This window comes from Solenopsis invicta, chromosome 9 (genome assembly GCF_016802725.1).
Source record: "Solenopsis invicta isolate M01_SB chromosome 9, UNIL_Sinv_3.0, whole genome shotgun sequence".
Taxonomy (NCBI): Eukaryota; Metazoa; Arthropoda; class Insecta; order Hymenoptera; family Formicidae; genus Solenopsis; species Solenopsis invicta.
In genome coordinates this window covers 11129017-11155432 of record NC_052672.1, presented here as the reverse complement: position 1 = coordinate 11155432, position 26416 = coordinate 11129017, and the positions used below count along the sequence as shown (strand labels likewise).

The window sequence follows — 26416 nt, the reverse complement described above, 5'->3', positions numbered from 1 at the left end:
TCTGTGACAAGCATTGATCGCAAAATTAAATTGCGTCCCCGCGTACGGAGGATATAAAAAAGCGCTTTTACACTTTACTTCCAGCCATTCTGTGATCGACATCAATAGACGTTACCGTCGCGAAAATGTCACGTAAGAAAGGGCCCGAAGGTTTACATCAATGGTAAAGATGCGAAGAGTCAAACCTGTTGCCTCCTTTATTTGAGGCAGCGAGAGGAAGAAGAAACTGTCTTTAACGACTCGCTGCACAAAGCGCATCTTATTGATCTATTAAAGCCATGCTTCTCAAAGAGACGACGATTTCTCGATACATTTAACGTAGAATTCAATTAATTCCATAAGAACGATTACCTTTTTCCAGGCTCGATTTATCATAAACGCAAAGTACTTGCGAAACAAAATCTGATTACGTTCCATGATATCCTGCAGGAAAAAGAACATTTTTGTTTTAGGGATATCTATATTTTCAGAATAGTTTTATCAAAAAACATATATTTTTATTATTTAATAATTATTTAATATTGGGTTGGCAAAAATGTCATATTGTTTTGTTTTCTATTAATGAAAGTTTTTGCTTTGTTTGAAAAAAATGCCTTTTATTTATATAGAGAAAGAATAACATGACTTTCTTGCCAACCTAATATAATTTCATTAATTAATTTTTATGAGTTGAGGGAAAAAATATTGGATAGAAAAAGGTAATAATATCTTCCAAGAATTAGAATTTAACAGTATTAGTATTAAGATAATTATATTGTGCTCTTTAGATAATTAATATCATATTGAAAGAAAAATTTTGCTAAAATTTAAGATGATAAAATTCTTTAAAGAAGATTAAAATGTAATACATACAAGAAATTATATGCTTGGTTATACATGAAACAACGAATTCAATAATAATTTTTATGAGTTGAAAGAAAAAAAATTGATATAAAATAAGATTATCTTCAAACCAAGAATCAAAAATTTTTATTATTTATACAATCATATTGTGCTTCAGATAGCTATTGTAATAAAATCAAGTGGTATGTAATGAAATAAAAATGGAATAAAATAATGTAATAAAATAAAAATGTAATAAAATAATGTAATGAAATAGAAATGTAATACTGCTGAAATTCTTTTAAGAAGATTTTATATTATTACTTTTATGAAACCATGATTATTAAATGGAATACTATTCTTCTTTAAAGAATTTAGAATGATTTGGAATTTAATTTGATAATTTCAAATTTAATTTAGAATTAATTTTATAATCTTAAATATATTAGTTAAAAATTGATACTACGTTTTTTTTTGTGCATCGGTACTGATGTCGTTAAAAGTTATAGAATACGTCTTAATTTGCAATTTTACCCTAATCACTTATTCATCCCTTATTATATAATTATTGGATTAGCTAAAATCTAATACATATTACATACAATTTTTTTTTTTATACTTCTATCCTATTTAGCACAGCCTTTAGTGTATTCATTTATTCTCGGTGCGACATGCACAATTTAAAAGTACATCTCATTTAAAATATAGTTCATTGGAATTAATTTGCTTTTACGTAGCAAAGTCCGTCACGTTTCACCAGACACCGACTGACACGATGAGTATAAATTTATGAGATATTACAAGATATCGCGAACGCGAAGCAGACTGCGGCGAAACATGTATGATGTTGCTGCATCACATTGTGGTGGTTTAAATAGGAGTGGGCGTTCTTAATCGACGAAAACAAAAGGCCAGCGGCTTTCACCGTGGTGTTATATGCACTATAGAAATTGGTCCGAGTGAAGGTGTTTCGTACGTGCACGGGGATGCGTTCGTGTGCAAAATATATTGTGAGCAGAGACGGCGCGATCTTCTTGAAAGGGCTCTTTTGGAAAGGCGCGAATTATTACTTACGATAACTCGTGCGCTATACGAAAAGAATAGTCCACTCATACACAATCTCAACTTTAAAATTAAACACCTGTTAAATAGGACGCGGAAAACTGATACATTGTAGGGACATTTATGCGCTCAAATAGCTCAAATAGCTACACAATTTCGCTTTCGTATTCCACTTTTCTTTATTCTCTCGATTAGAAACTATTTCGTAAATTAAACGATCTGAGAAATTAGACGATATCGTTACAGACAAGAGCCCCAATAGTACTTCTTCATTAAGCTCAAAGCTCATTGCTAGATCAAGCATACGAAGTTAATTTCAGTTTGTTTCTCTCTTGGAGAGAAGTTACGAGCACTCGCTTTGTCTGGCATACGTCACCATAATACAATTAAAGCCAGTCGATTTGAAGTTCCCACAAACAGCTATGGATACTTCGAAAGTTCTTCATCTTGTTTTCTCGTTCTCGCGGTTCCTTTCCACAGCGCGATTCCATTTGTCGCTTCCACTCGAAGTAGTCGAAGACGGCTGTGGTCAGACCAAGCGTGACTACTTACCGCTGTTCCAAAAATTCGCGTAATACTTTTCAAGAGCATTATCCATCTTAGCTCGATTATTGTACCCAAACTTTACTTTAAATCTAGAATTGTAGAATAAATTCTATTCGTCAGAAGTTATCCTGGAAAAAAATTTATATATATATAATTATATACAATTATATATTAAGTATGTCTGTATATAAATATATACACAATATACATAATATATATATTATATATAATTTTTCACTATTATATATAATATTTAGATAATATATTTTGATATATTATATATATTTCATTATATGTTATATATTTATTTATATGGATATATTTAATATATAATTGTATATAATTATATATGTAAAATTTTTTCCCGGGAAATTACTCGGAATATATCTTTTTAAAGATTATTTAACATATATATATATATATGGATTATTTTATTTTTTAAACATTTACTTTGTGCATTGTGTACAGGACGAAGTGGGTCAAGTTAGTTTTATATAGGTAGCAGGAGGATCATAAAGGACATTTTATATCAATTCACTGTTGAATTTTTCTATTCACTTTTTTTTTCAAGGAGCGTTTCAAATATTTATGAGCGCGGATTCAGGAACGCGAAGAGCATCTTGTTTGCGGGACGTGTCTGATCATTTTATCGCCCGTTGAATTCAGTGCGTTGTAATCAGTGCGAAGGTCTTCTTCGTGGCATCATCCTATATCTTCGATCAGCAATTTCCCTTGTGCGCGATGTCGAAAGCAAACGGGAACGCGGCTCTATGCAAATTGAATTCAGATTGTTCGTATCGCGCACGCGGCGCTTTCTAAATTTATTGGACTTCGCGCGCTCGCGACATCTTGAGTCTACCTTCCGCGAGATATGAATGCGGAACTCTTCAAAATGAAAATTTTCAATAAACGTCCACGCGAAAGCAAAATTGCGAAATGCGAAGAATTGCGAAACGCGACGAACGAATTGTCGCTGATGCGCGAACAATTACCTTGCAGATTAATTAGAAAGTTTGATTCGCGCGCGACGCGCAGCATTAATCACATCCACGTGCATATGCGCATGTGGCATACTTGTTATCAACTAACGCATTCGTCCCTGGATGCGTCATGATTTATCGTCGCCGTTCGCGGCGTTTGCCCGTCGCATGACGAATGACAAACTATCGATAAAAGAGATGCGCATCTTTTTTTTTCCGAAACATGTGTTTTTAATTTACGTACAGTGCGTTCAGTTTACGCGCGAGCGAACTCGATCGACATGATTATTAATATTCTTCGCCGGCAATGCGGAACGCGATGACGCGCTCGTTGCTTCGGCTGCTCCTGTTACATCGACGCGATCTTTAAATTACAAATATCCCGTGTTAATTACGCAGACATCGAATTCATGCGCACGATCAGCTTAGGATAACTCCGATATTTACGTAAGGATTTACATCAGAAGTTAAAAAATAAATAAATAAAAGAAACGAGGATAATTTGTGCGCAATCATTCTATGTTTTATGTTATATTAGAATTGTGTGATTTCAATTCTTTTTTTATTCAGTTTGTTTTATTCATGAGTGGCTACGTGTTTTCCATTCTTTTTGATATGTGACAAAAATACAAGGGTTTTTAAAAGGGTTTTTTTCCAATGTAATATAAAAAAATAATATTTTGTTAATAAGTCAATCGCTTGTATTTTCAAACAATAGATAGAGTGAGAGGCCGATAACGAGCAGAAAGAAGGTGTGCGTTTTTAATTAAAATTGATTTCCGTTTAATTATTAAATAAACTGAACGTTTCGACTTACTTAGCTTTCCTCAGTAGTATTAATAACTTTAAACATTTTAAATAAATAAACTGGGACGCGTACGTTCAAATAAATATAAATATATAAATAAATAGATATAACGGTTGTGTCAAAGTCATAAAAAGGATTACATCAGAATTTAATATGTCAACGGAAAAAAAATTACAGAAGTTAATGGTCAGTGGAGTTCGAGTAATAAATGCTAAAGCCATAGTTATGCAAGAAACCTCCAATTCACATGAAATCCGTTTTGAGAAAAGTGCAAATAATATTTGACGTGATTTAAAAATATAAGTAAAGCTGTTTTTTATTAATTTATTCACGTATTAGGCTTGGATCTTTTTTGCTTAATGTAGAAAAATGTATGGACTATTCACCGATTACAAAATTCAAAAATTACGTTGTATGCTTCAGTGATTGTAAAAAAAAATATATATATATATTATCATATATTTTGTATTTTTAATTCTGTTTATAATAGAAAATAGTATAAAATTTTTATTGGTACAATTTATTTATCTTAAACAAATAATTTGATAAATGTTTGATAAATTGAGCCACATATATCGGCATATATCGGAGTTAGCCTATCATCGCGGATTCGTCACCGCCCGGCGTGTGTCCGACGACGTGTTCGACGTTACTCAGATCCGGACACGTGCGTCTTGCGCGTAGCGGCAAACTTTAAAATAGATGATTAAAGTTATCGAACGTAATAAATGATTTAGGCGATTAAAGGAAGGCCTGTAATCGCTTAAATGCGCGCGTGATTAAACTCGCTGATGATACCGGCTCGTCGCGTATATTATAAAAAATCGCGTATAGAGCGCGCGTTTCGACGCGAGATCGTAATAATTCTCACGTTACTGTTCAAGAAGTGCGACTTTCGCGCAAGATTGACGTTGAATTTACCGAGCAGATGCGGCTACGAAGCCCTCGTTCGCGTTTTACAAGAAATCTCGGCGACGTAACGCGGATTCTTTCGTGCAACGTCGTTGTCGTTTAAGCCACTGCTGCATTAGTTGTCTTGATTTAATTGAAAAGCGAACTTTGAAGATCGATGCGTTTTATATCTCAGGATAACGCGATAAAAATTGACGGCAATATTCGACAATGATTTAATGCTACGCGAGCGATATTTATATTAAAGTATAAACGTTTTCCAAAGTTTTTTTCTTTTTTTATAGAAAATAATATTTTTCGAGCTCTGATGCTTTTCAGAAGGTTTTTTTTACGCTGTGGATCTCATATACGCTTGCTGCTTTAAACCGAAATCAGTGAAATATTACTGATTTCAGTGCTACACTTATAACTAGACATTGGATTTTTCATGCAAATATGCACAGGAATATGCATTTTTATAATGCTTTTTTTAATAAGACAAATTTCTATTTCCTTACTTTCTATCTGCTTTCTAAAAAAAAAAAACAATATGCAATTTGCATAAAAATCCGGCGTGTTCTTATAACTTTATTAATCAGTAATATATGCACTGTCATTTATAATACACTGATTCTGATTGGTAACAATACCTTCCTCTTAATCGGAATCACTGAAAAACAATGAATAGTCACCGATCAGTTATAAATCTACTTTCTAAATCTGAATCAGTGGCTAATTATTGATTATCAGTGAATAATTCTGATCATCAGTACCAAGTATGCCACTGGTAATTAGTGATTATCTGAATTGAAAAATTAATAAATTTATTGTGTATTTATTTATGATGACAAGTGTATTTGTTAATGCATTAGTTAATAAGAACTTTTCAATGATTACCAGTAACATTATTAACTTTTAGATTAAAATAATCATTGATCTATTAATCCCAGGTATACCACTGGTAATCGGTGATTCTCCACTGATTCAGATTTAGAGAGTAGCAATGCAAATTAATGAATACTATTGTACACTGATTTCAATTTAAATTGTTCAATCTGGATACATTTCTAATTGAATTCACGAACCTTGCGTCACACGTTGTTAGCCTCCTTAATTAATTTAGAGCTTGCACCGTCTCTTGGCGCTAAAAGGCTTATCTACCACATCCCGTATTAACGAACAGAACTTCAAATGATACGTATAAATGAGTGTCTCTGTAATTTCGAAATCTCGTAATTTAAACCGAAAGAGCTTTCCAGATGATAATTAATTAACGCTTGGCCAAAGATATCCTCGGAACGGTATCTGGATCGGCAAATTTAGTGATCTTTTTGCGTATTCATGCGATTATCGTTTCTGTCATTCTATTTCCATCTGGTTTGCGAAGGATATAAATGTCGCGAGTCCCGTTTTACTTGAGAAGTCGCTTTTATTAACCTTTCTCGGTGCACTTTTGGCGATACCTCTAAAAGTCGTCGACCCACTACCTCGACGGGGCATTGATGGATATAACTGACTTCGAAAGAAGGAACCAGTCACGATTATCGATACATCAACCGCCCGGTACAAGGCATGAAAAAAGGGCTCGAGGGGGTCTCTCCTTTTTTTCCAACTGCTCGTTTAAGTGCAAAAGTCGTGGGCGCCGATGAACGCAAAATCGATGAGAGACGATAACATCATTTAGGCTACCCACATCGTTACCGTCCCTTTCGTTAAGCTCGCCCAATCGCGCCAAATATTTTTCGAGCGATCTGTCATCGGGGAAAAGACCCTTCGGCCGCGTAATCTGTGCCATTTCCAAGAAAATCATGCCTACATGCCGCCTCGTTAATCATCTCTGTTCGCAGAAAATACGGTAGCTCCGAACTTGGTACGTCCACGCGTGGGACGATACGGAGGAGTCGCCGATAGAACGAGATCTCTTTTATAATCGACTACGTCACAGAGAAGTCACGAGTGGCGTGATGCATTCTTCGAATAAAAAAGTTCAGACAGATCGCAGGTTGCATTATGTAAAATAAATTGGCATGCACATTTATGCAAGAGATGGACAAACAACTTTTGCTGTTTCGGATGAAAATAGAATAAAACAAAACAGAATCGAGACGGGCTTAGCCGTTTCCGAGGTACGGGATTGAGCGAATGTGATACGCAGTAAAAAAACAAAAAACATTTTGCGTTTATTTAAAACCGGACCATGTAAAAATTTTTATGTTAAATTTATAACGTATCCAAGTGTTAATTTAACTGACTGCAAAATATAGAAATTAATATAAATATTACAAAACGCGATCGTGTTATTTATAATATTTTGTGTTAAAGTGACATTTAACATTTTTTAATGTTAAAATAACACAAGGTATGAATAATACTCAGATATCCAAGCGTGATATAGCATACTGAGCAAATAGATTGCATGCATTGTTGTATGTATATTTGCTGACATCGAAAGACCACATTACGAATGCAGCAACGTAACTGCTTGTACATACAATCAATTGTTGAAATTTTGAGAGCAGGTCAGCGATATCGATACGTTATATTGTTAACAATAGCAACAATTTTGCAAGTAGCAAATTTGATTACTATAAAATGTTGCTATTTACTTGTTGATAGAATTGGAATTCACTCGAGTGCCCGACAGATATAATGCTGTTTTACCTTATTCTGATTTTATCGAAATTAGTTGCTGCAACATTGTTGGAATATGGCAAACTCACTGCATTTGGCTATCTGGGTAAATGAATAACATAAAAATAATGTAATTTTAAAACGTTAATTGTGAAAGATAAATGAAGAAAATATGTGTCAACGTGTTATAATGTTAATTTTACTCAAGAAATATGCTTTCGCAAATTGTTTCGCATCAATGCGTTACATTTTTGTGTCAATTTTTTTTATATAATATTTGTGTTACTGTTACTTTCTAATATATTTATTTTGTGTTCAATTAACGCACCAATTTGAGTGGACTGTTTGTGACATGCAATATGTACTGGAAAATTTAATACAACTGTGTAAAAAAATAAGTGATATAAATAGATCGCATTGTCAGACCGAAGTGCCGACATGTGCGTACATCGCGGTGCGCGATTAGGACAGCGCAAATCTACGCAAGTTTCGATAATGCGATTATTCTAACTGCAGTTAATACGAGTACACACGAATCGATCGAGCAACTTCCCGCCTAATGCAGCGGTATGTATCACCGTGAATGTTATTAAAATAGCTTCGCGTTAATTTTCTCTCTCGGCGGTCTAAGCTTTCAGGCAAGCACAGCTGTAATCTGACTTAAATATGTCAAAGTTACCATAATATATACATTTCCAGGAGATAATTTGCAAACGCGTGAAAATTGTGTTGTGTGAACGGCTTAGCGTACCAGTAACAAGATTTTCCGAAGCGATTTTGTTATAAAGGGTTTTTATCGATTCTTAGATAACGCTATACTGGGAAAAAAAAGATGATTGCATTATTATAATTTAACTATATATTTATAGTTATTTTAATCATGCAAATTATAGCTACCAATTACTATGATAATTAAAATATTAAAAAAATAATTATATTCACAATTGTGATTACATTTACTAGATAGAAATGTTTATTTAATTTTTATTATATTTTACTATTTCAATATTTTAAAATTATTATAATTTATAATAGAATTTGTCTATAGTTGGTAAAATTATAAACACAAAATTAGTATTACTAATTATGGCATATAAATAACGGTAAAAATAAAAATAATTGTAATTATTTTATTCTGCAATTATAATTTCAAATACTAAATACTTTTTTCTCAGTGTATGACAAAACTAAAAAAATCTGATTGAGTGAAACATCTTTCTAGTTAATTGCATTTTTTATTTAACACACTTCTCGAGTATGCGTTATATAGGACATCCTGAAGTTTAAATCAAAATACTATAACAAAATGGTTTTTAAGAAACTAAATTAAGTAAAATTTATAAATTTTTAGTTTAAACGGTAATTAATGAGATATAAGAGCTTAAAACTAATTAAACGGATATTACTTTTAGACAGTTATCTGTCGCGGTCACTAATACTATTTCACGAATAGTGCGACTGTCTAAATGTAGTTTGTTATTGATCAACTTTTTAAACCCTTATATCTCAAAAACTATTTTTTGAAATAATTTATGAAAAAACCATTTTACTCTTACAATTTGATTTTTCAAGAATTTTCTTTCCATAGAATTTCGGGACATTGTATAGTAATTAATTAGCATTTTGGAGTTTAAGTAAAACTCCAAAGTGGATTAAGTAAAATATTAATAAAAGACTGCACATATATCTTTTTAATTAGAATTTTTAAGTTTAAGTAGACCTCGCTTAAATAAAATATTGATACATGACTGCACGTATATCTCTTGAGAAAAAAATGTAGAAATACAGAGAGAGAGAGAGAGAGAGAGAGAGAGAGAGAGAGAGATTTAAAAAACAAAAGATGCAAAAATACTTTATTCTCTTTACGAAGTTTCTATTTTGTTAAATAAAAATATATTTACAAACGGAGAGATTGATAACATTTTGCGAGGCGTACGGTTGAAAGGAAAAACACGTCTGGCTTTTTGACAGAAGTAAAATAAGAGATTTTGTAAGCTCTTCAAACGCGATTTACAGGGCGAGTGCAAATGCATGTAGCATCAGCAATAGTGAAAACTTTCTCGAGTGTCCTAGTTAGAAGGATTCTTAGATTCAAAATCCCCTCGTATCTGCTTATCAACTGTGTATGAGGAACTTCAGATACGTCGCTCTTGCAAAACTGTAAAATTTTCGTTTGTCAAGGGCATGTAACTAGTCTGCTCTCTCATGCTAAGTGGACTTTTACCGGCGAGACCTACAGGACTCAGCTAATCGCCTGTAAAAAAGGCAATGTCGAGAGAATACAAATGCGTTCTTCACGCCGTATAAAAGAACGTATCTGTAACGTGGCGCACGTTGGATGTGGCATCGACAGATCGGAAAACGCTTTGTCACTCGCCAATGCATTTCGTTCAAGTACGCTTCGCCCGTGTGTTTACAATTGTTTCACGGAAAAATTCTGTGCAGTTTGTAATTTAATGCAGTTAGGGAAGCTTCTCCATTAAATATATAATTTTGATTAAAAAGTACAGCATGCAAAATGATATATCAATGCAATCTTTGAATAAATATTTATATATAATTATATGATAAATTGAAATTATACACTGAAAAAAATGGTTGAAGAACTAAAATATTTACGTTTGATACGTGCAACTAAATATTGAGTTGGCTTAATTAAGTCTTGATTAACAAATTTGAATGACTGACATTAACTACATTTTTTTGTGTAATTAAATAACTGTTGAATTAACTCAATATTTGATCGTATTGAAATAAATATTTTAGTTTTTTAACAAATTTTTTTCTCAATGTACGAAATATTGAAAATGCGCTAAATTTGTACTTGCTTTTTTTTATTTGTTTGTACTCAAGTTTTACAAGTCTTTATTTCGTAGTTAAATCCATGACATTACTTTGCTTAATGATATTAGCAATACACACCTTAAGATTCTTAATCTTTTTGATACAGAACACCTCAATAAAGAAACATGCGTGGGTAGAACAAAATAATAATTCTTCTTACTCTAAACTCTGAACACATATATACGTCAAGATAAATTTCTTTTCCTTAGTGCATACATGCGCCATTAATACTGGAAGGGTTAAACAAAGGGTTATGTAATTTTTTTTTTCTAAGGCTCATTCTTCTGTGTTTAACGGAGAAATATTGTTATAATAATTTTCAATAACGACGGTACGGTATAAAGCAGTCGATAATATTTTTTGCGTCATTTGAGATAAGCGGAAGAATTTTATTAGCTAGGGATCAAGGATAAATCCACATACTTTTGCTGTAGAAAATACCTTTCAGAACGTATGAGTCTTTCAGATCCCCGATATCTCCCTGTGGAATTCATGCGACGCGATCGCATCGAGAACTAAATTTTCTAGAAACGTTTACCTTGCCAATAAACTAACTTAAATGCGAAGACGCGGTACGATAGATGGAGAAAAGGGGAAGAAAGTGCGAAAGCATCCGGGAGCATTTGTTTAGGCGACACCTGAAGAGAGAAGTGGACGTTTGAATACTTTTACAACCAAATTTTGTACAGCAAGAATTTACATTGCTTCATTCTATAAGAAATGCAATCTGCCAAAGTATTCGAATATAGTGCTCGATGATCTCACAAACGTGCCAGGAGAATTCCCTTATTCCAAGAGCTTGTCGATAACGTCCATCTCGGTGAAGATACGTCGGACAATTCAACAGAAATTTCTGTATCAATAAATTGACTCGCTTGAAAAGACCGGTAAATTGAGTTTCTTGTAATAATAAAGCTTTTAAAGAAGAGTAAAAAAGATTTTGATTCGAGAGCAGATGTTACTCGATTTTTTCGATGTTTATTGTAATTCCGCGAAAATAGATTTTTATTTATTTTTAATTATTAATAATTCTGCCTACAGAGAAGTAAAATTAAAATAAAAATTTGTTTAATTTTAATTTTTAGACGGTATTTTGAATGAACGCGAGAGTAATATTATTTAAAATTTTGTAAATTATATCATTGACGGTTTTTAACATCTTTTGATGATTTATGTATTTGTTTAACGCAGTTCAAGATGTATGTGTCATACCTCAAACCATTACCAAAAATATAAAAATTTCATAGAGTATTACGTTTGAGTATCTGTGTAAAATTTGAGCACAATTCATTTAATAGCTTTAAAGTTATTTAACCTTTTGTTTACTCTTGATTCAGTAAAATTCCGTTTTGCTGCACTTATTTGCGAATTTAATAAGGAAGTAGCTTTGCCAATTAAACCAAAATTTTTTCACATACTAATAAAATTAGTAAATATTTATGCAAAAATTTAATTAGATCTACTTATTCATTTAAAAGTTGTTTATTTAAAACTGTAGCAAAATATAGTAATGTTTGCTGCAAAAACCATTATAAATAAAATTTTTTCATCAAATTTCTTCTTTTTAGCTAGTTCCAGCGTCAAGATTTGGGCATTTACAACTAAATTTTTTTATTGTTGATTAAGAAAAAAACAAATAAGCCTAGAGAGGCTTTCAGTTTTAAAATTTCGACTTTTAACTCGTATTACATAGTCAAAATATCCTTAAATAAAATATATTTGGCCGTTTTATAAAAATTGCGTATTAACTATCAATCCAGCCAGTAGTTCGGATCTATGCCACTTCTTTATAATTTTATCAATTTCGTAAGAGCTGAAGCAAAATTTCGGACAGCCAGCATCTTGCGTGATGTAATTGGCGGTATGTGGGTTTTCATTACAGATGAGCCACTGCGTAGCTTCGTAGGAATTCAATTTAGTCTCACTGGCCAAGGACTACGCAATTTAACATGCATCAAAGAGGCGGAAGGGTTTAATGAAACATGGCCGTGATTACCGGTAACACTTTCGTGCGTACGAATTTATCCTATGACCTTTCATGAAGGGACAATCCCGAGAAGTGATCCAATAATTAAACGTTTACTTCATTAATCATGCGAGATGGGAATATTCATGCCCCTTGCTAAGTAGATTAATTTACGAGTATTTTGTAATAATAATAAACATTAATAGTGAATTAAGTTTATTAAATAACGTATGGATTATATATTTTGACATGTTTTATTATCGGAAACGCAATTATGCAAAGATTAATTTTATTGAAGAGGATTTTGTGAAGAGGATTTTGTTAGGGGCTATGAATAAAACAGGACAACGAATGAGATTACTGCAGCTGCGCAGTCGAATCTCACGCACGAATGTGCGTACATTCCTGCCACGCAAATTCCCATATTTCTCATACGCGGAAGCAAGATTGTACAATATGAAATGCAGCAGGTGCCGCGCGTGCTGTTCCACATGAGCGTGTACACGGGAACTATTGAAACTATTATTGCAGCTTCGTAAAACCGAGCTGTGTGAAGAGTGTATCCTGGCTGCTATCCATTTTAATGGTTCCCATAACAAACTTCACAGATCTTTCCCCGAGCGTAAATTCTCTCTGACAAGTTTATATGCGAACTTCTTTAGCGGCGCGCTAAACTATCGCTCGACTAAATTATACAAACATTTCAAACATTCTGACGATGTTTAACGGACGTTTGGATCTAGCTTTGGAGAGAGGTTTCCTTCGAAATTTATTTTATAGTAATTCGATATTTTGGGTTTGAAAAGTCTCAAAATAAAAAAGGATATCGCGCGGCGCGGAAAAACTATCTCGATTTTCGCGAACGTCGAAGTTCGTTTAAATTCAGCGTCCGCGTTGTAAAATGTGGACTACAGGTGTCACATGGCCCTCTGGTCGCAGACGCGCGTTATAATTGTAGCTATCATATGCAGAGCTTGACGTCATGCGCATCACTGAAATTGGGCTTGAAGCATCGCTAATCTAGCGCCGTAATAACATTAATTACGTTACGGCGCGACGACAAATATTTCGTCATTGATACATTGTATCGAACTCGTTGGTTATGCTCTTATTTAATGTATCAATCTCGGCGTCAATTAATTTCAATTCACGACGTTGATTGTTGACAATTTTACAAATGTGGCACTCAGATTTGAAAAAAAAAAGATATTTAATAATTGATAGAAATATTATTGATCACCAAGATTCGCTTTTAGACCGAAAAAAAAATCACTTCTCTCATCTCGTGTTTGTTTACGGTCTAATAATCAACTTGTTATTGCTTACGACTTCTAAGGTTAATAACTAGTTAAAAAGTTCAAAATTAAATAATAACGTTAATTACTTAACTTAGTTAATTTTTAATGATTTAATTTTCATTTTGAACTAGTTATTTTTCAAACACATAAACTTTAGGGTGTAGCTGAGATGTTATTTTTTACAATAAATTTTTTATAGTTTTTTTGGGGGGGGATTGGGAAAAGAGTGGAGGAATCTTATAGATGCTCGTTAGCATAATTATTAAATTGCTCATTTTAATGTGTTACATCGCAAATTCCGGTTTCATGAAATAGATTGCGTTTTAGAGACTGATAAAATATTCAGCGCGCAATTCGAATAATAAAATTATTATACATATATATATATGAACATCCAATGTCGGCTCGTATTGGCATTATTTTGTTATATCTCTGATTTAATTTTTCCGAGCCTAATTCTTCTCAATTTATTTCAATTTACATAATTTAATTTATGAAATTTTTTCTTAAGTTAAAAATTCACTTATGTAAAAGAAAGAATTATGAAAGAAGAAATACATCCTCACATAGAAATCAACACTTTTGTACTGTTTTATATAAAATTTATTTACAAATAAAATAATAAATTTATTTGGTGATATATATATACTGTAATTGTTACAAATAATTTAACTTTAAAGTTTATAAATTTCAAATTTAACGTAAATAATGCTTTCCAAAATTAATTTTTAATTTAACTCAAATTAATTTAATCTTAACGTAATTTTAACTAGTTAGTTTTTCGTTCGTGTAACTTTAAAAGTAACTGAATTAATCTTATAAGCAATTAAGTTCAACTTAATTTAGTTGAAAAAATATCTTAACTCACACAACTCTGACATATTCTGTTGTATAAACTATTTTCATTAAAAAATATCAAAGTACTCCGATATCTATCATCACTGTTCTATTTCTGATAAATGCACGTTCTCAAATACGATAGTTTCTTTACCGTGACGTCAAATATCACATTTTAACAGCGTAAAAGCGCTCGAATGCGCATCGCTCTCACGTTTAAAGGATATTACTAACCGCTCACAAAGGCATACGATTGCAGTTAATGTCAACGACATCTGACCGAAATTTGCAAACCGTTTCCAGAGTTTACGCGAAACTATAATATTACGAAGGTAAGCCATTTCGGAACCGGCGTAAATCAACGCGGGGGCGGTGTAAGTCAACGCTACATCAGAGAGCATCATGTTAATACTCGCAATATCGTGCAATTTAAATCGAACGAAACTAGGACGGACGAAATTGACGAGCGAAGTAAGATAATTATACATATGACAAATTCCTCACATTTTTTCCGTTATAGAATAATATGAAAATTTGTTGGAATATTTTCAGTGACATTTAAATTCTTCCATAAAAAAAAGTATATACTATCGGTCATTATTCTCAGCTTTATATATCGATATCTCTGTCGAAATACACGGATTTTATAGAACGTAGTAAAAAATTTATTGCACAGTCTACGTAAAATGCTGATAGCAACTAATATCACATGGCGCTCTGCGACAGACGTCAAAGTGCTACGCACTTCGCGATATTTCCTTCATTACCATTTTCGCCTCGCGTATTTCCCGTAAACTAGAGTGTAATATATCCACGATCGTAAACGGCGCGTCGCGACCGCCGCTTTGATTTAATTCAACCCTGACATCCAGGGACGATCGTTTAATTATTGCGCGGCTGGCACGTACTTCGCATATTATGTATCAGATAAATTCTCGCGACTTCCGTATTATCATGCTTCTTGTCGAATTTTCATAAATCCACGTGAGCGCTATTTGCAGTGTCGCGTGATATCGCGTCGTCACATTTTTTTCCCTGAAAAATAAGTGTTAAAACGTGATGGTTGCCTTGCGCGAGCCACGTGCACGTGACTCGGATTCACGACAATCGATTAAAGCGGGATTTAACGGGATATACTATCAGCGTTACCTTGAGCGTTGTGGAAATAATGGGGATTGAAATGAAGTGGAATGCTGGAAACATCGGACGGGTCGTGTAGTGTATTTTATTTCTCATTATAAATTCTACGAGCTCTATTATCGGGCTGCTTTTATAAATCTACTTAATCCACGATTTGCGCTACTAATTTGGCTTCGCGTTCATTTTCCGCAATGCAAATATGTTTCTTTTTTACGATTTTCAGTATTAAATGCTGATAACACTAGTTTACAAGAAAAAGCCTTTTCTTAATCATTTTGAATCGGACATGATTTTTTTATAGATTTTTGGATGCTAAAAAAGATGTCGCAATTTTCACCAGCAGAATATTTACTATCATATCAAAAGTCTAAACTTCAACCTTTCTATCGTGGTTCAAAAGTAAGATACAGTAGAGCCTGCCATAGCCGAAGTTCCATTATCCGAACACTTAATATCCGAACGTTCTACTATTATTTGAATTTTATAATATATTGTAAAATTAATTTTGTTTTCTTTACGTAAAAAATTTAAGTTTTTTTGACTATATAAAATTTTTTTTTGTCAAAAATTTAAGTTTCTGATTGAAGAAATAAAATTTAATAGAAAAATGTATTCATTCTATTATCCGAAAATTCTCTTATCCGAACAATTTTGTCTCCCTATTATTTCGGATATGGGAGGCTCCACTGTACTGAAATTTAAAAAAATGCAATTTATAGAGAATGAACAATGCATTCATGACTTCTGATTAGAATTTCAAGATTATCAACGTTAACTTTTTTTTATAAACAAATTTTAAATATTGCAAAAAAGCCATTTTTTTAAATAATAAATGTTAATAATTTTGAAAATTTGAAATGCTAGTAAAATTTGATTTGCGGCGTCGTTTTTAGCACCCAAAAATCTATAAAAAAAACACCTTGTTTGATTTAAAATAATTTTTGAATGTAAACTAGTTTAATTAAGTACAATTAAGTATAATTAAAATCACATGAAATTCACTAGAAATTAAATAATAAACAGTCAGCACATTTTACGATGTATTTATACATCGTATTATTAGAAACATAGAGAGACATGTATTACGAACGTAAAAACTGGTATTTCAAGATTTTTATTTTTACTCTAAGGTAAGTGGGGATAAAATACTTTTTTAGCTATTGATTTTTCAAATGAGAGAGCTATCTGGTAACGACCTAAATAAAGTCGCAGCTGTCAACTTGGTTTGCGAAAATACGCAGCAGTTGAAAAATAATACGGAAACGATATTGCGCTGTCAGCAAGACGGCAAATCATTCGGATATCTATCGCTTTCGAGTTGTCAAATGAAATATAAAACAGCATCGATTCTTCCTGCATTTTATTGTTATTTTTTTGGTTGCTGTTCAATTCTTGTTGCTCCAACTGAACGTAACATATATTTGCGGAAATGTTATCCGGGGAATACTCATGCGTGATATTAGGCTTTGTTGTTCAGTATTTTATATAGTTGAAAAATTTCTGTTAAATTTAACGTATGTATATTGTATGTCTCGAATGTTCACCAAAATTTTGTCAATTTAACACAAAATGAAGATGAAAAGTAATACAGATATTATGTAAAAATTTTGTATTAATATAAAATGTAACATTTTGATACAATATAGAAACAAATTGTGGAAACGCATTTATTGAGCTAAAATTAACATTTGTAATATGTTGACTATATTTCATTCATTTATCTTAAAATTTTTTATTTTAAAACTACGTTATTTTTTTGTTTCGTTCTTTGCTCATTTATATCTATTAGTTGTATTATTTTGACACTAAAAAATGTTGAGATTAATAAGCAAATGATTGTTGGAATTACACGATGAGATCAGAATTATAGATAAAATTTAAACTTCTAACTAAATTTTATTTTGTTTAAAACTATTTAAAAATTGTATGCCAAAATTGCATCTTGCATTACTTTTATTATTAGTATTTATTGAAATGTAATTACGCAACAGTTGTATGTAAACGCCAATAATATATTTTATGTATCATTAATTACCGCAATTATCACATATAATTAAATACAATGTGATTGTGATGTACACGTGTACCAGATAATAAAGAAATATTGAAGAATATGAATATAAATACAGAATTTCTTTATATAGAAAAATAGCGCGCAAAGAAGACCTATTGATCCGTGACCGATCATGTCTCGCTCCAGGTAACATGCCAGGACGAAGAAGGCAGCCAATGCATACCAAAGAAGATCTTCCTAGCGTTGCTGCGTTTACCGGAAGTCAGCTCGAATCTGGCGGCGTATTCGAGGACGGCGAGGATTATTCAAGAGACCAAGAATCATAACGACATGGCCCATTTGAAAGCACTCAGTTCCGAGGAGAACGACGATGCTGAGATCTGTATACCCAGTAGCGTCTATCTAGAGCTCTTCAGAGATCCGGCGTTACGTGGACATCTCAGCGTCATGGCGCGTACTCACAAGCTACCCGAATTTCCCGGACGTCTTCTGGACGAGGAGATTGATTCGCGGGATCTGATTCCCGAATCGGAAAAACGCAGCCTCGCTACTTTGGCCAAGAATGATGACTTGCCGGTTACCATACAGGAACGTGACGACGACGGAGATGGAGACGACGATGAGAAGAGAAGCATCGTTCCTAGGTATACATATTTCGCTGATCTTTTAGATTTCTAATGATTCTAAACAGGAAATATTTAGGATCTCCGCGTACAGAAAATGAGATGATAGTTTCTAAATTAAAGAGCTAGAAAATTTTATATAGTATTTTAATGATCTTTTCTAATCATTGTTATAAATAAATTATTTAATTATTTTACTAAAAAAAATGTGTTGACAAATTAAAATTTATATTTAGTCTAATATGAGCAACTAAACATTGAGTTGATTCAACAAGTACTTAATTGTACAAAAAGTAATGTAGTTGATTTGTCCATTCAAATTTTTTAATCAAGATTTAATTCAATATTTAGTTGAACATATTGGATTGGTTAAACATTTTAGGTTTTCTACACATTTTTTTTAGTGTTTATAATAGTCTCATGTCAATTTTTTATAATTATTAAGAAGATTACCATTTATTTACATGGAAGAGCTACATTGTTAAAGTATCTAAAAACTTAGCTAGATGCAAATTCAAAAATAATTTTGTTCAAATAATTTGGAGAACGCTCGAGCTAGAATGTCAAAATTTTTCGCAATACCGCGCTCACCATGCTTGAACGTTCTCGATAATTATTTTGCTGGTCCAAAAAAATTATTATCCGTACTCTCTAAATTTTTTGGAGTGGAATTTCATCTAAAAGAGTGGAATTCCACTCTAAAAGTGTGAAAATCTTGCCACTCTTTATCAAGACTGGCAGGATTTTCACACTTTTAGAGATTCCACTCCAAAGATTTTAGAGAGTATCTAGTTAAATTTTTAGATACTTCAGTAAAACCGTTCTTCCTGTGCAGTCACTCGAAATAATCGATTTGTCGAATTAAGGCACGATACGGACGAGATAATGCGCTCATTATGGGATGATGAGTATCGCCGACGAATGTCCGGGCTCTACGACTATCTGGCCGATCTGGACCCGGAAGTGGACGAGTACCCGTTGGACAAACGTAACGTCGGCTCTCTGGCGCGAGACTTCGCATTACCCACGGGCAGACGTCACATCGGCTCGGTGGCTCGAGATTACGGTTTGCCGAGTGGCAAGAGGAACATCGGCTCCTTGGCCAGGCAGAGGATGCTGCCTTTGGGCGGCAAGAGGAACGTCGCTTCTCTGGCAAGATACTCCAATCTACCGCAGACCGGTAAGAGGAACGTCGCCGCGCTGGCCAGAGACTCCTCCCTGCCCTATGGCAAGCGATATCTCGGTTCGCTGGTCCGAAACGGCTATCCGGTCCGCGTATACGACGACAGCAAGCGCAACGTCGCCTCGTTGGCCAGGAACGCTGACTGGCCCGATTTCATGAAGCGAGGCGGCTCCGCACCAGGCAGAATGATGGTCCGAGTGCTCAACCGTCACGGGAGGTCCCTGAGCGATGATCACGAGACGCGCAGCGATCCCTTGGACCTTCAGCAGCTTATCAGGCAGGGCCACGACAACGGGAACGATGCCAAGGCGAACGTTGCCGGCAACTGGCAACTCGCGCCCTTCATCGTCGCGGAGGAGCTCGACGAGAGCAAGGCGAAGAACAGGTCGAACAGGAGGATCGATGCCGCAACTTCGCAAACGAGACACAAACGACAGATCGACTTTACCGATGAGTACGCGCTGCCCGTCGTGCAGAACACCAACATGCTCGACTACGAGGACATGCTCGAGGCGCTTGCCGATCATTACCCGAACGCGGAGAAGAGGTTCATGGGTAAGTAAAAGAGGCTCGACCGCGTGACATTTCAGTTATTCTGGGGATTAAACCTATGGAATTTGTTTTACATTTATTATACGCATAAAACGCGACATTTCGATCGTTATTAATTTATGGAAATATTTTGTAAACTTTATTTTACATTTATAACGAAAGGCTAACCATCTCAAACAGTCCTATAAGCGCTACAATTTTAGAATATATGAATATTATTAAAATAATATTAAAATAATTATTCAGTATTTTTAATATTATTTTAACATTATAGAGAAATTGTATTAATGTTATGTGTCTATTTTTATATGATATTTGTGGAATATTATAAAAATGTTCTAAGAATATTATTGCGGCAAAAACTTGATGTAAATTATTATGCATAAAATATTCATAAACTTTATAAGTAATTATTACATTTAAAAATTATAACATTCCTGATAATTTAAGATATTAAAATAAAAATAATATTATTTACTTCTTATACATATAATAGTCATACAATATTATCAGAAATAGACATGTAACCACTTCTTATTAATATTAAATAATATTTCAAAAATATTATTTAACAAATTAAATAATACTGTAGTGTTTATAGGGAAGGCACTGCCGCTTTTTTTTTATTCGCGCGGGGAAGCTTTTGTTTTATGCGTGAGTAAAGTTCAATTTTCATATTTTTCTAATTTTTCGTAATTTCATTTTTTCCCCTATTTTATTGATTAATATTTAAACTCGTCGATTAGTCCGACAGCCAGGATCCGCGTCAATCGCGAGTCACCTGGCATTGGCACGTTTAATCGCATTTTTGTTCTCCCTTGCATCCGCGACGCATCCATGGCGCATCCGCGTCGCTCGTTTAGCGAGCCTCAAAATATCACGATAGCGTAGGGAGGAAACTGCGCTACGTCGAACGGAGTCGACACCGTCTGTCAACCTATAACTCTTTCGAGAACAGGTTCCGCGCCGGAGGTGCCGGCCGTCTCGGGCTACCCTGAAGTATTGCAACTGAGTAAGAGACATATCGGGGCCCTCGCACGCCTCGGCTGGCTCCCGTCGTTCCGTGCACCACGATTCTCTCGGTCACCGCGATATCTGGTCGAAAGGTCAGGCCGTTAGGCAGCCGCTCTATAACTCTCTCTATTTTTCTCCGTGTCCTCTTCTCCTACCTCGGTGTGATGTCAACCGTTTTCGTCAGTACCTGTACTCAAGTAGAGCTCTACCTACAGACTGAGAAAATATGTCATATCTATGTGTGTGTGCCAGTAACGACAGATCAGCCACGTCACGTCACGTCACGTCAATGATAACCCACCAAATACCAACATCATCTACCAACCATCTACAAATCACCACGTAACAAAACAAAACGTTCTCCAATTGTGTCTACTTCTTCTTCTACTTCTACTACTAACTACTACTACTACTACTATTACTACTACTACCACGATACAACCCCGGGACTCATTACGGTAGTTGGGTGTACAATGTCTCAATGTGATGTCTCGCTGTTAGAGACTCTAGCGGCTATTAGATCGTTAGAACGCTGATAGTAGATCGATGTTAGACGATTAGACGGCGTAGAATTGATGTTTAGTTTGCCACATTGATTTAATGTTTTAATTAATTTTCTTAATGTATTATTAAATGGTTCCTAACGTTATTTAACTTTCACCCTTTCAAAAATAATGTTTTAATATTAAATAATATTTGAAATATAATTAAACATTTAAATAAAATTTAATTAAATGAAATTAAATAGATAAGCATTGGAATATTATTTAAATGTTTAATTATTAAAAAATCACAAATCGTGATGAGAGTGTTGTTTGTTCGGTAATATCTCTTTGTATTTACAGTTTTATAAATATTTCCACTGCTAAGAAGTCCATAATTGACGTGATGCAGTATTTTTATAGATATCTTAAAAAAATGTAGTGTCACATCGGAATGGTTTTTATATTGTTTTATTTTAATTTTATTTTAATAGTCTGCGCAACGCAATTTTTCAGAGAAGTGGTAACTCGTGTAATCGATATGTAGGATTAAAAACCATTGCTGAAGGACACTGTGTATTGGTGTTAGATGTTCAATATGTTGAACGTCCCTGCGCCGGAGTCTTTTCTGGGATCGTCAAGTTACATTAAAAGAAAACCTCGGATAATTATTTTAATTGATGTAAATTTATGTGTTGTACATGTATCTTTTCCAGACAAAGTCTAAAATCGAGTCATAAGACGACTTTAAGATATATTTTTAAAAGTAATTTTAACTCTAGCTCTCCACATTTATTTTTGGTTATCTTCCTTCCCACGTATGGATTTGTGGAACTCTATAACTTTGAAATGCCATATCTCTGAACAGAAGGTATGTTTTTTACTTATAATATATGAAATTGATATCTCAGAATTTGATAAAGACGATAAATGAGACTTGAATTAAAAATCTTTTATTTTCAAGTAATTACAATATAAAAAAAATGTATTGCAAAAATTTACAAAAAAATGAGTACTTTAAATGGTTAAAGTTTTTTTTGAACCTCAATCTTAGTTTGCAAATTATATTATAAAAAAGTTACAGCAATGTAAAAAATCGCATAGAAAACATCGTATCCATGTGTGGGAAGCTAGAGTTAAAGACGTCTTACGACTCGATTTTGAATCTCATGTTGTCTGGGTTATTTCCTCTACCCTAATCAAATTTTTTTCTATAAAGAAAAGCATTTTTATAGAAAAGAATTATTTAATTTTTTATGAACAATCAACAGCTAGTTTGCATGAATAAACTTTTGTTTCTTTTTTTTATCGACTTTTCTGTCATTGTTCCGATAAGATAAGTGTCCGTGCTGACACCGTCAGCATCGCGCACTATTGACTGGTTACGTGTTTAGAATTGATCCAATTGTATGTGGCTGTCGAGCGAGCGGCATTCTGCGAGGCATAACAAGAGTACGAATTGAATTTCAGGGAGGATCCCGCAGATGGGTCCTCGTCCAACTACACCCCCAACGCGTCGTCTCGGTCGCTAAGGCCGATCTTCATCCCGGATACCCGCTACCTGCAGTTCCTACACGGAGATTGTCGACATGGCTTCAAGAGGTTCCTGTTACCGGACATCGATAACTACCTGCGGACGTCGAACTCCCGCATCGCGTCCCGTTCCATGTAAAAGCCCTCGTCTTTCGCAGCTCGTCCATGGTGACGACGCCGTACAAATTACATAACATCGGATTCACACGTTTTGTTAAGCGAACAAACTCGAGGAAAGTGAGGGGAAACGGATGTAAATATTCGGATCTTGAATTTGACGTTCTTCCTTACTGGCCACTGATCATCCCTTGTCAACGGTAGATATATCTACAAATATACAATGCATCTCGATCGTCAATGATCTCTCGAGTAATGATCTATCAGCAAATAATAATAATAATAAAATAAAGAATAAATTATTAATAATGATATTTAAAAAAACTGAAAAACTGAAAAAAATTGAAATTAGTCAAAATTAGAAACGGAAGTGAGGAAGTCCGTCACGCAATTTAATCAGCGGCTAGTCCACACTCATTGACAGGGATTGATCTTGTCGTAAGATTCATGGATGGACAATAAGCCTACTGCTCGCCGACAATAATAGTTTCACATAATTCTAATGTGACGCCTTAAATGTGCCGTCTGTGTCGAACAGATTTTAAATCAAGTTATTCAAGAAAAACGCGTACGTCTGAAAAAAGAGGTTTCAATTTGCAGACAGATTTTTCTCACTCAAAAATAAAAAAAAAAACAAAAAACAAAAAAATAACAGAAAATCTTTTTCCTCCGCAGTTTTACAAGTGTCTGGATGTTACGTAAAAGAACTTTGTCGTCGATAGTCTCTAAATTTACGAATCTCTGTAAGTGCACGCACGTTTCACTTGACATTTGTATCTTCTTCTAATGTTCTTCTAATGTATAGCAAACATATATGCCGCGTAACTTTTGTAATTTGTATTTTCCGAAGCAGGGCGAGAAATATCCTTGATCGACGATATAACAATAGTATAACGACGATCGATTGGCTCACGGTTTGCGAGCGATTTGGCATTGGTCTCCGATCATTAACGCCACTAAATATCGATATCATTGATAAATCACTTTCTCGGACAGTTGTCTCGGAGCATTATCTCGCAAATGTTTTTCTTTTCTTCATTGCGCGTCGTTTGTAACGATATGAACGTACGAAGAGAGGACGAGAGGCTAATTTGGCCGTTAGTTTAACGATAAATCATCGCGAGTTCGAAATATTTTATTCCGCGGCCGGTTTCTCATTTAAACGAGCGCAGTCGCGAGGGAGGCTGTGCTTTGATGATTATTACTTAGGGCTTCACTGATAAATCATCGCGAGTTCGAAATATTTTACGCGCCGACGTTCACGTGCGACTGTGGCAAACCGCAAAATCGCAAAAAGAGAATAAAAATTTCGCGCGCGTCAATTCGGCGAATATCACTTGACGAAAACGTAAATTGTCAAAGTATTAAAAAAAAAAATATTACGTTACTCGCAGAAAGTGTAGCTCGCAATTGTGAAACGCGATACAATATCGACGTTCACATTAACTGATCGAGAAAGGCGTTTTCGTTATTCTCCAGATATTTCTCACCATGTTGCGATCAGTACTTTTCCTCGTCGTGTGTGATTTTAGATACTTGTGGTGTTAGGAACCAGATGCAACGAATTATATTTATTATATTTGTTAGTTGCTTAAAAAAACGTATTCGCTTAAGCATTTTAAAGGTAACTATTGCTTCATCGGCAGAATGAAGTGACTTCCAGTTCTTTTCATACAGTTTTGAGGAGTTTACTTGGAAAGAGATTTACGAAAAATGTAAAGTGTAACTGTATGTTTCTTTATTTTTTTTGTTGTTTATAGAACAAGATCGTAAATTTTTTCAATATATTTGACTTAACAATTTCCACTTTTACAAGTGACATTATTACACGACTATCCTTCTTACGATGAATTGAATACTAAGAACGTTGCAGTCGCAAAAGCGTTCAAAGACTTTAAAACGGGAAACAAGGGGAGTGGCATTTTCATAAACTTAAATATAGAGCAGCATTTTTCGCGGCCACCCTCGTCCCTCGTCTACAAACGTTGTCATTTCTGTCATTTTCCTGAAATCCTATGATTCCAACCGTGAGAATCTCGATCGTTCGCGCGCGCGCACGCACACACACACGCACACACGCACACACACACACACACACACACACACACACACACACACACACACACACGCACACACGCACACGCACACGCACACGCACACGCACACGCACACACACACACACACACACACACACACACACACACACATACACGCGCGTAAGATCGATGAAGCCAGAAAATAATCTCCGTGAGCGTAGTAAACCATGTACTGTGTAAATGCCAGATTAGTGCTCAGAGTTTGCGAGCTCGATGGCGATAACGCGAATTCGGTTTCATCCTAGTCTCTCCATTGTATCTCATTTAAATATTGTTAGAAACGTCGTTGTGTAACATGTATGTGGTACTGCACGCGTATACAATCGAAATACGCTCGATGTCACGGCATATCATCGGTCTATCATTGTGGATGACGTGTAAGTCTCTGTCTCGACTTCTCTTTAACTTTACGACTTAAAGTACTATGTGTTTGTCTAGACAATAATGGATAACCGAAGTGACAATAAAACGATAATAATATTGAAGTAATAAACACGAATTTCATTGCGCAAACGAATAACTTTTGCCCTATTTTCTGTCTGTATTAATCCTACTACTCTGTTTGAATTTCCTACACGACCTACACTATCATATCGTTTAGGTTAACACGATCAAAAAATTCGAAAGAATAAAAGATAACAATTTTCATAGAAAATAGATTTTACATTAATCAGAGGAAATCATAAGAAGTGCCAGATAATAAAGGTTTCAAATAAAATATGTAAAAAGAATTGTAAGAATATTAGTAAGAAAATAAAATATGTTTCAGATGAAATAGACCTAAACAGAACGACAGGATTAAACAATATTATATGCCGATTATTCATAGAATGAACAAATGTGATTTGTAATATTCTCAAGCAACTGGAGGATAGAGCAAACATTTTATGATTTTTATTATTTGATGCATTATAAACATCTATCTTTCCGCATGACTATTTCAAATTGTATGTCAAGTCTTAATAATAAAATAATCC

General features: G+C 34.1%; 1 protein-coding gene across 3 annotated transcripts in view; it reads left to right on the top strand.

Annotated features, from left to right (window-relative positions):
- Window positions 1-25952, top strand: part of LOC105207409 (neuropeptide-like 1) — a 29968-nt gene extending 4016 nt beyond the window's left edge. The window contains exons 2-5 of one of the 3 annotated variants that reach the window (XR_003268922.2): window positions 18026-18483; window positions 19329-20200; window positions 21156-21669; window positions 23164-23388. Coding sequence is in view for 2 of the 3 variants with exons in the window: in XM_011176852.3 (XP_011175154.1) it covers window positions 18026-18483; window positions 19329-20200; window positions 21156-21303; window positions 23164-23365 (1680 nt within the window). In the remaining variant the exon portion in view is untranslated. Of the gene's footprint in view, window positions 1-18025; window positions 18484-19328; window positions 20201-21155; window positions 21670-23163 lie in introns of all 3 variants that reach the window. The other 2 variants (XM_011176852.3, XM_011176853.3) reach the window with 2 other exon arrangements.
- Window positions 25953-26416: the final 464 nt, after the last annotated feature.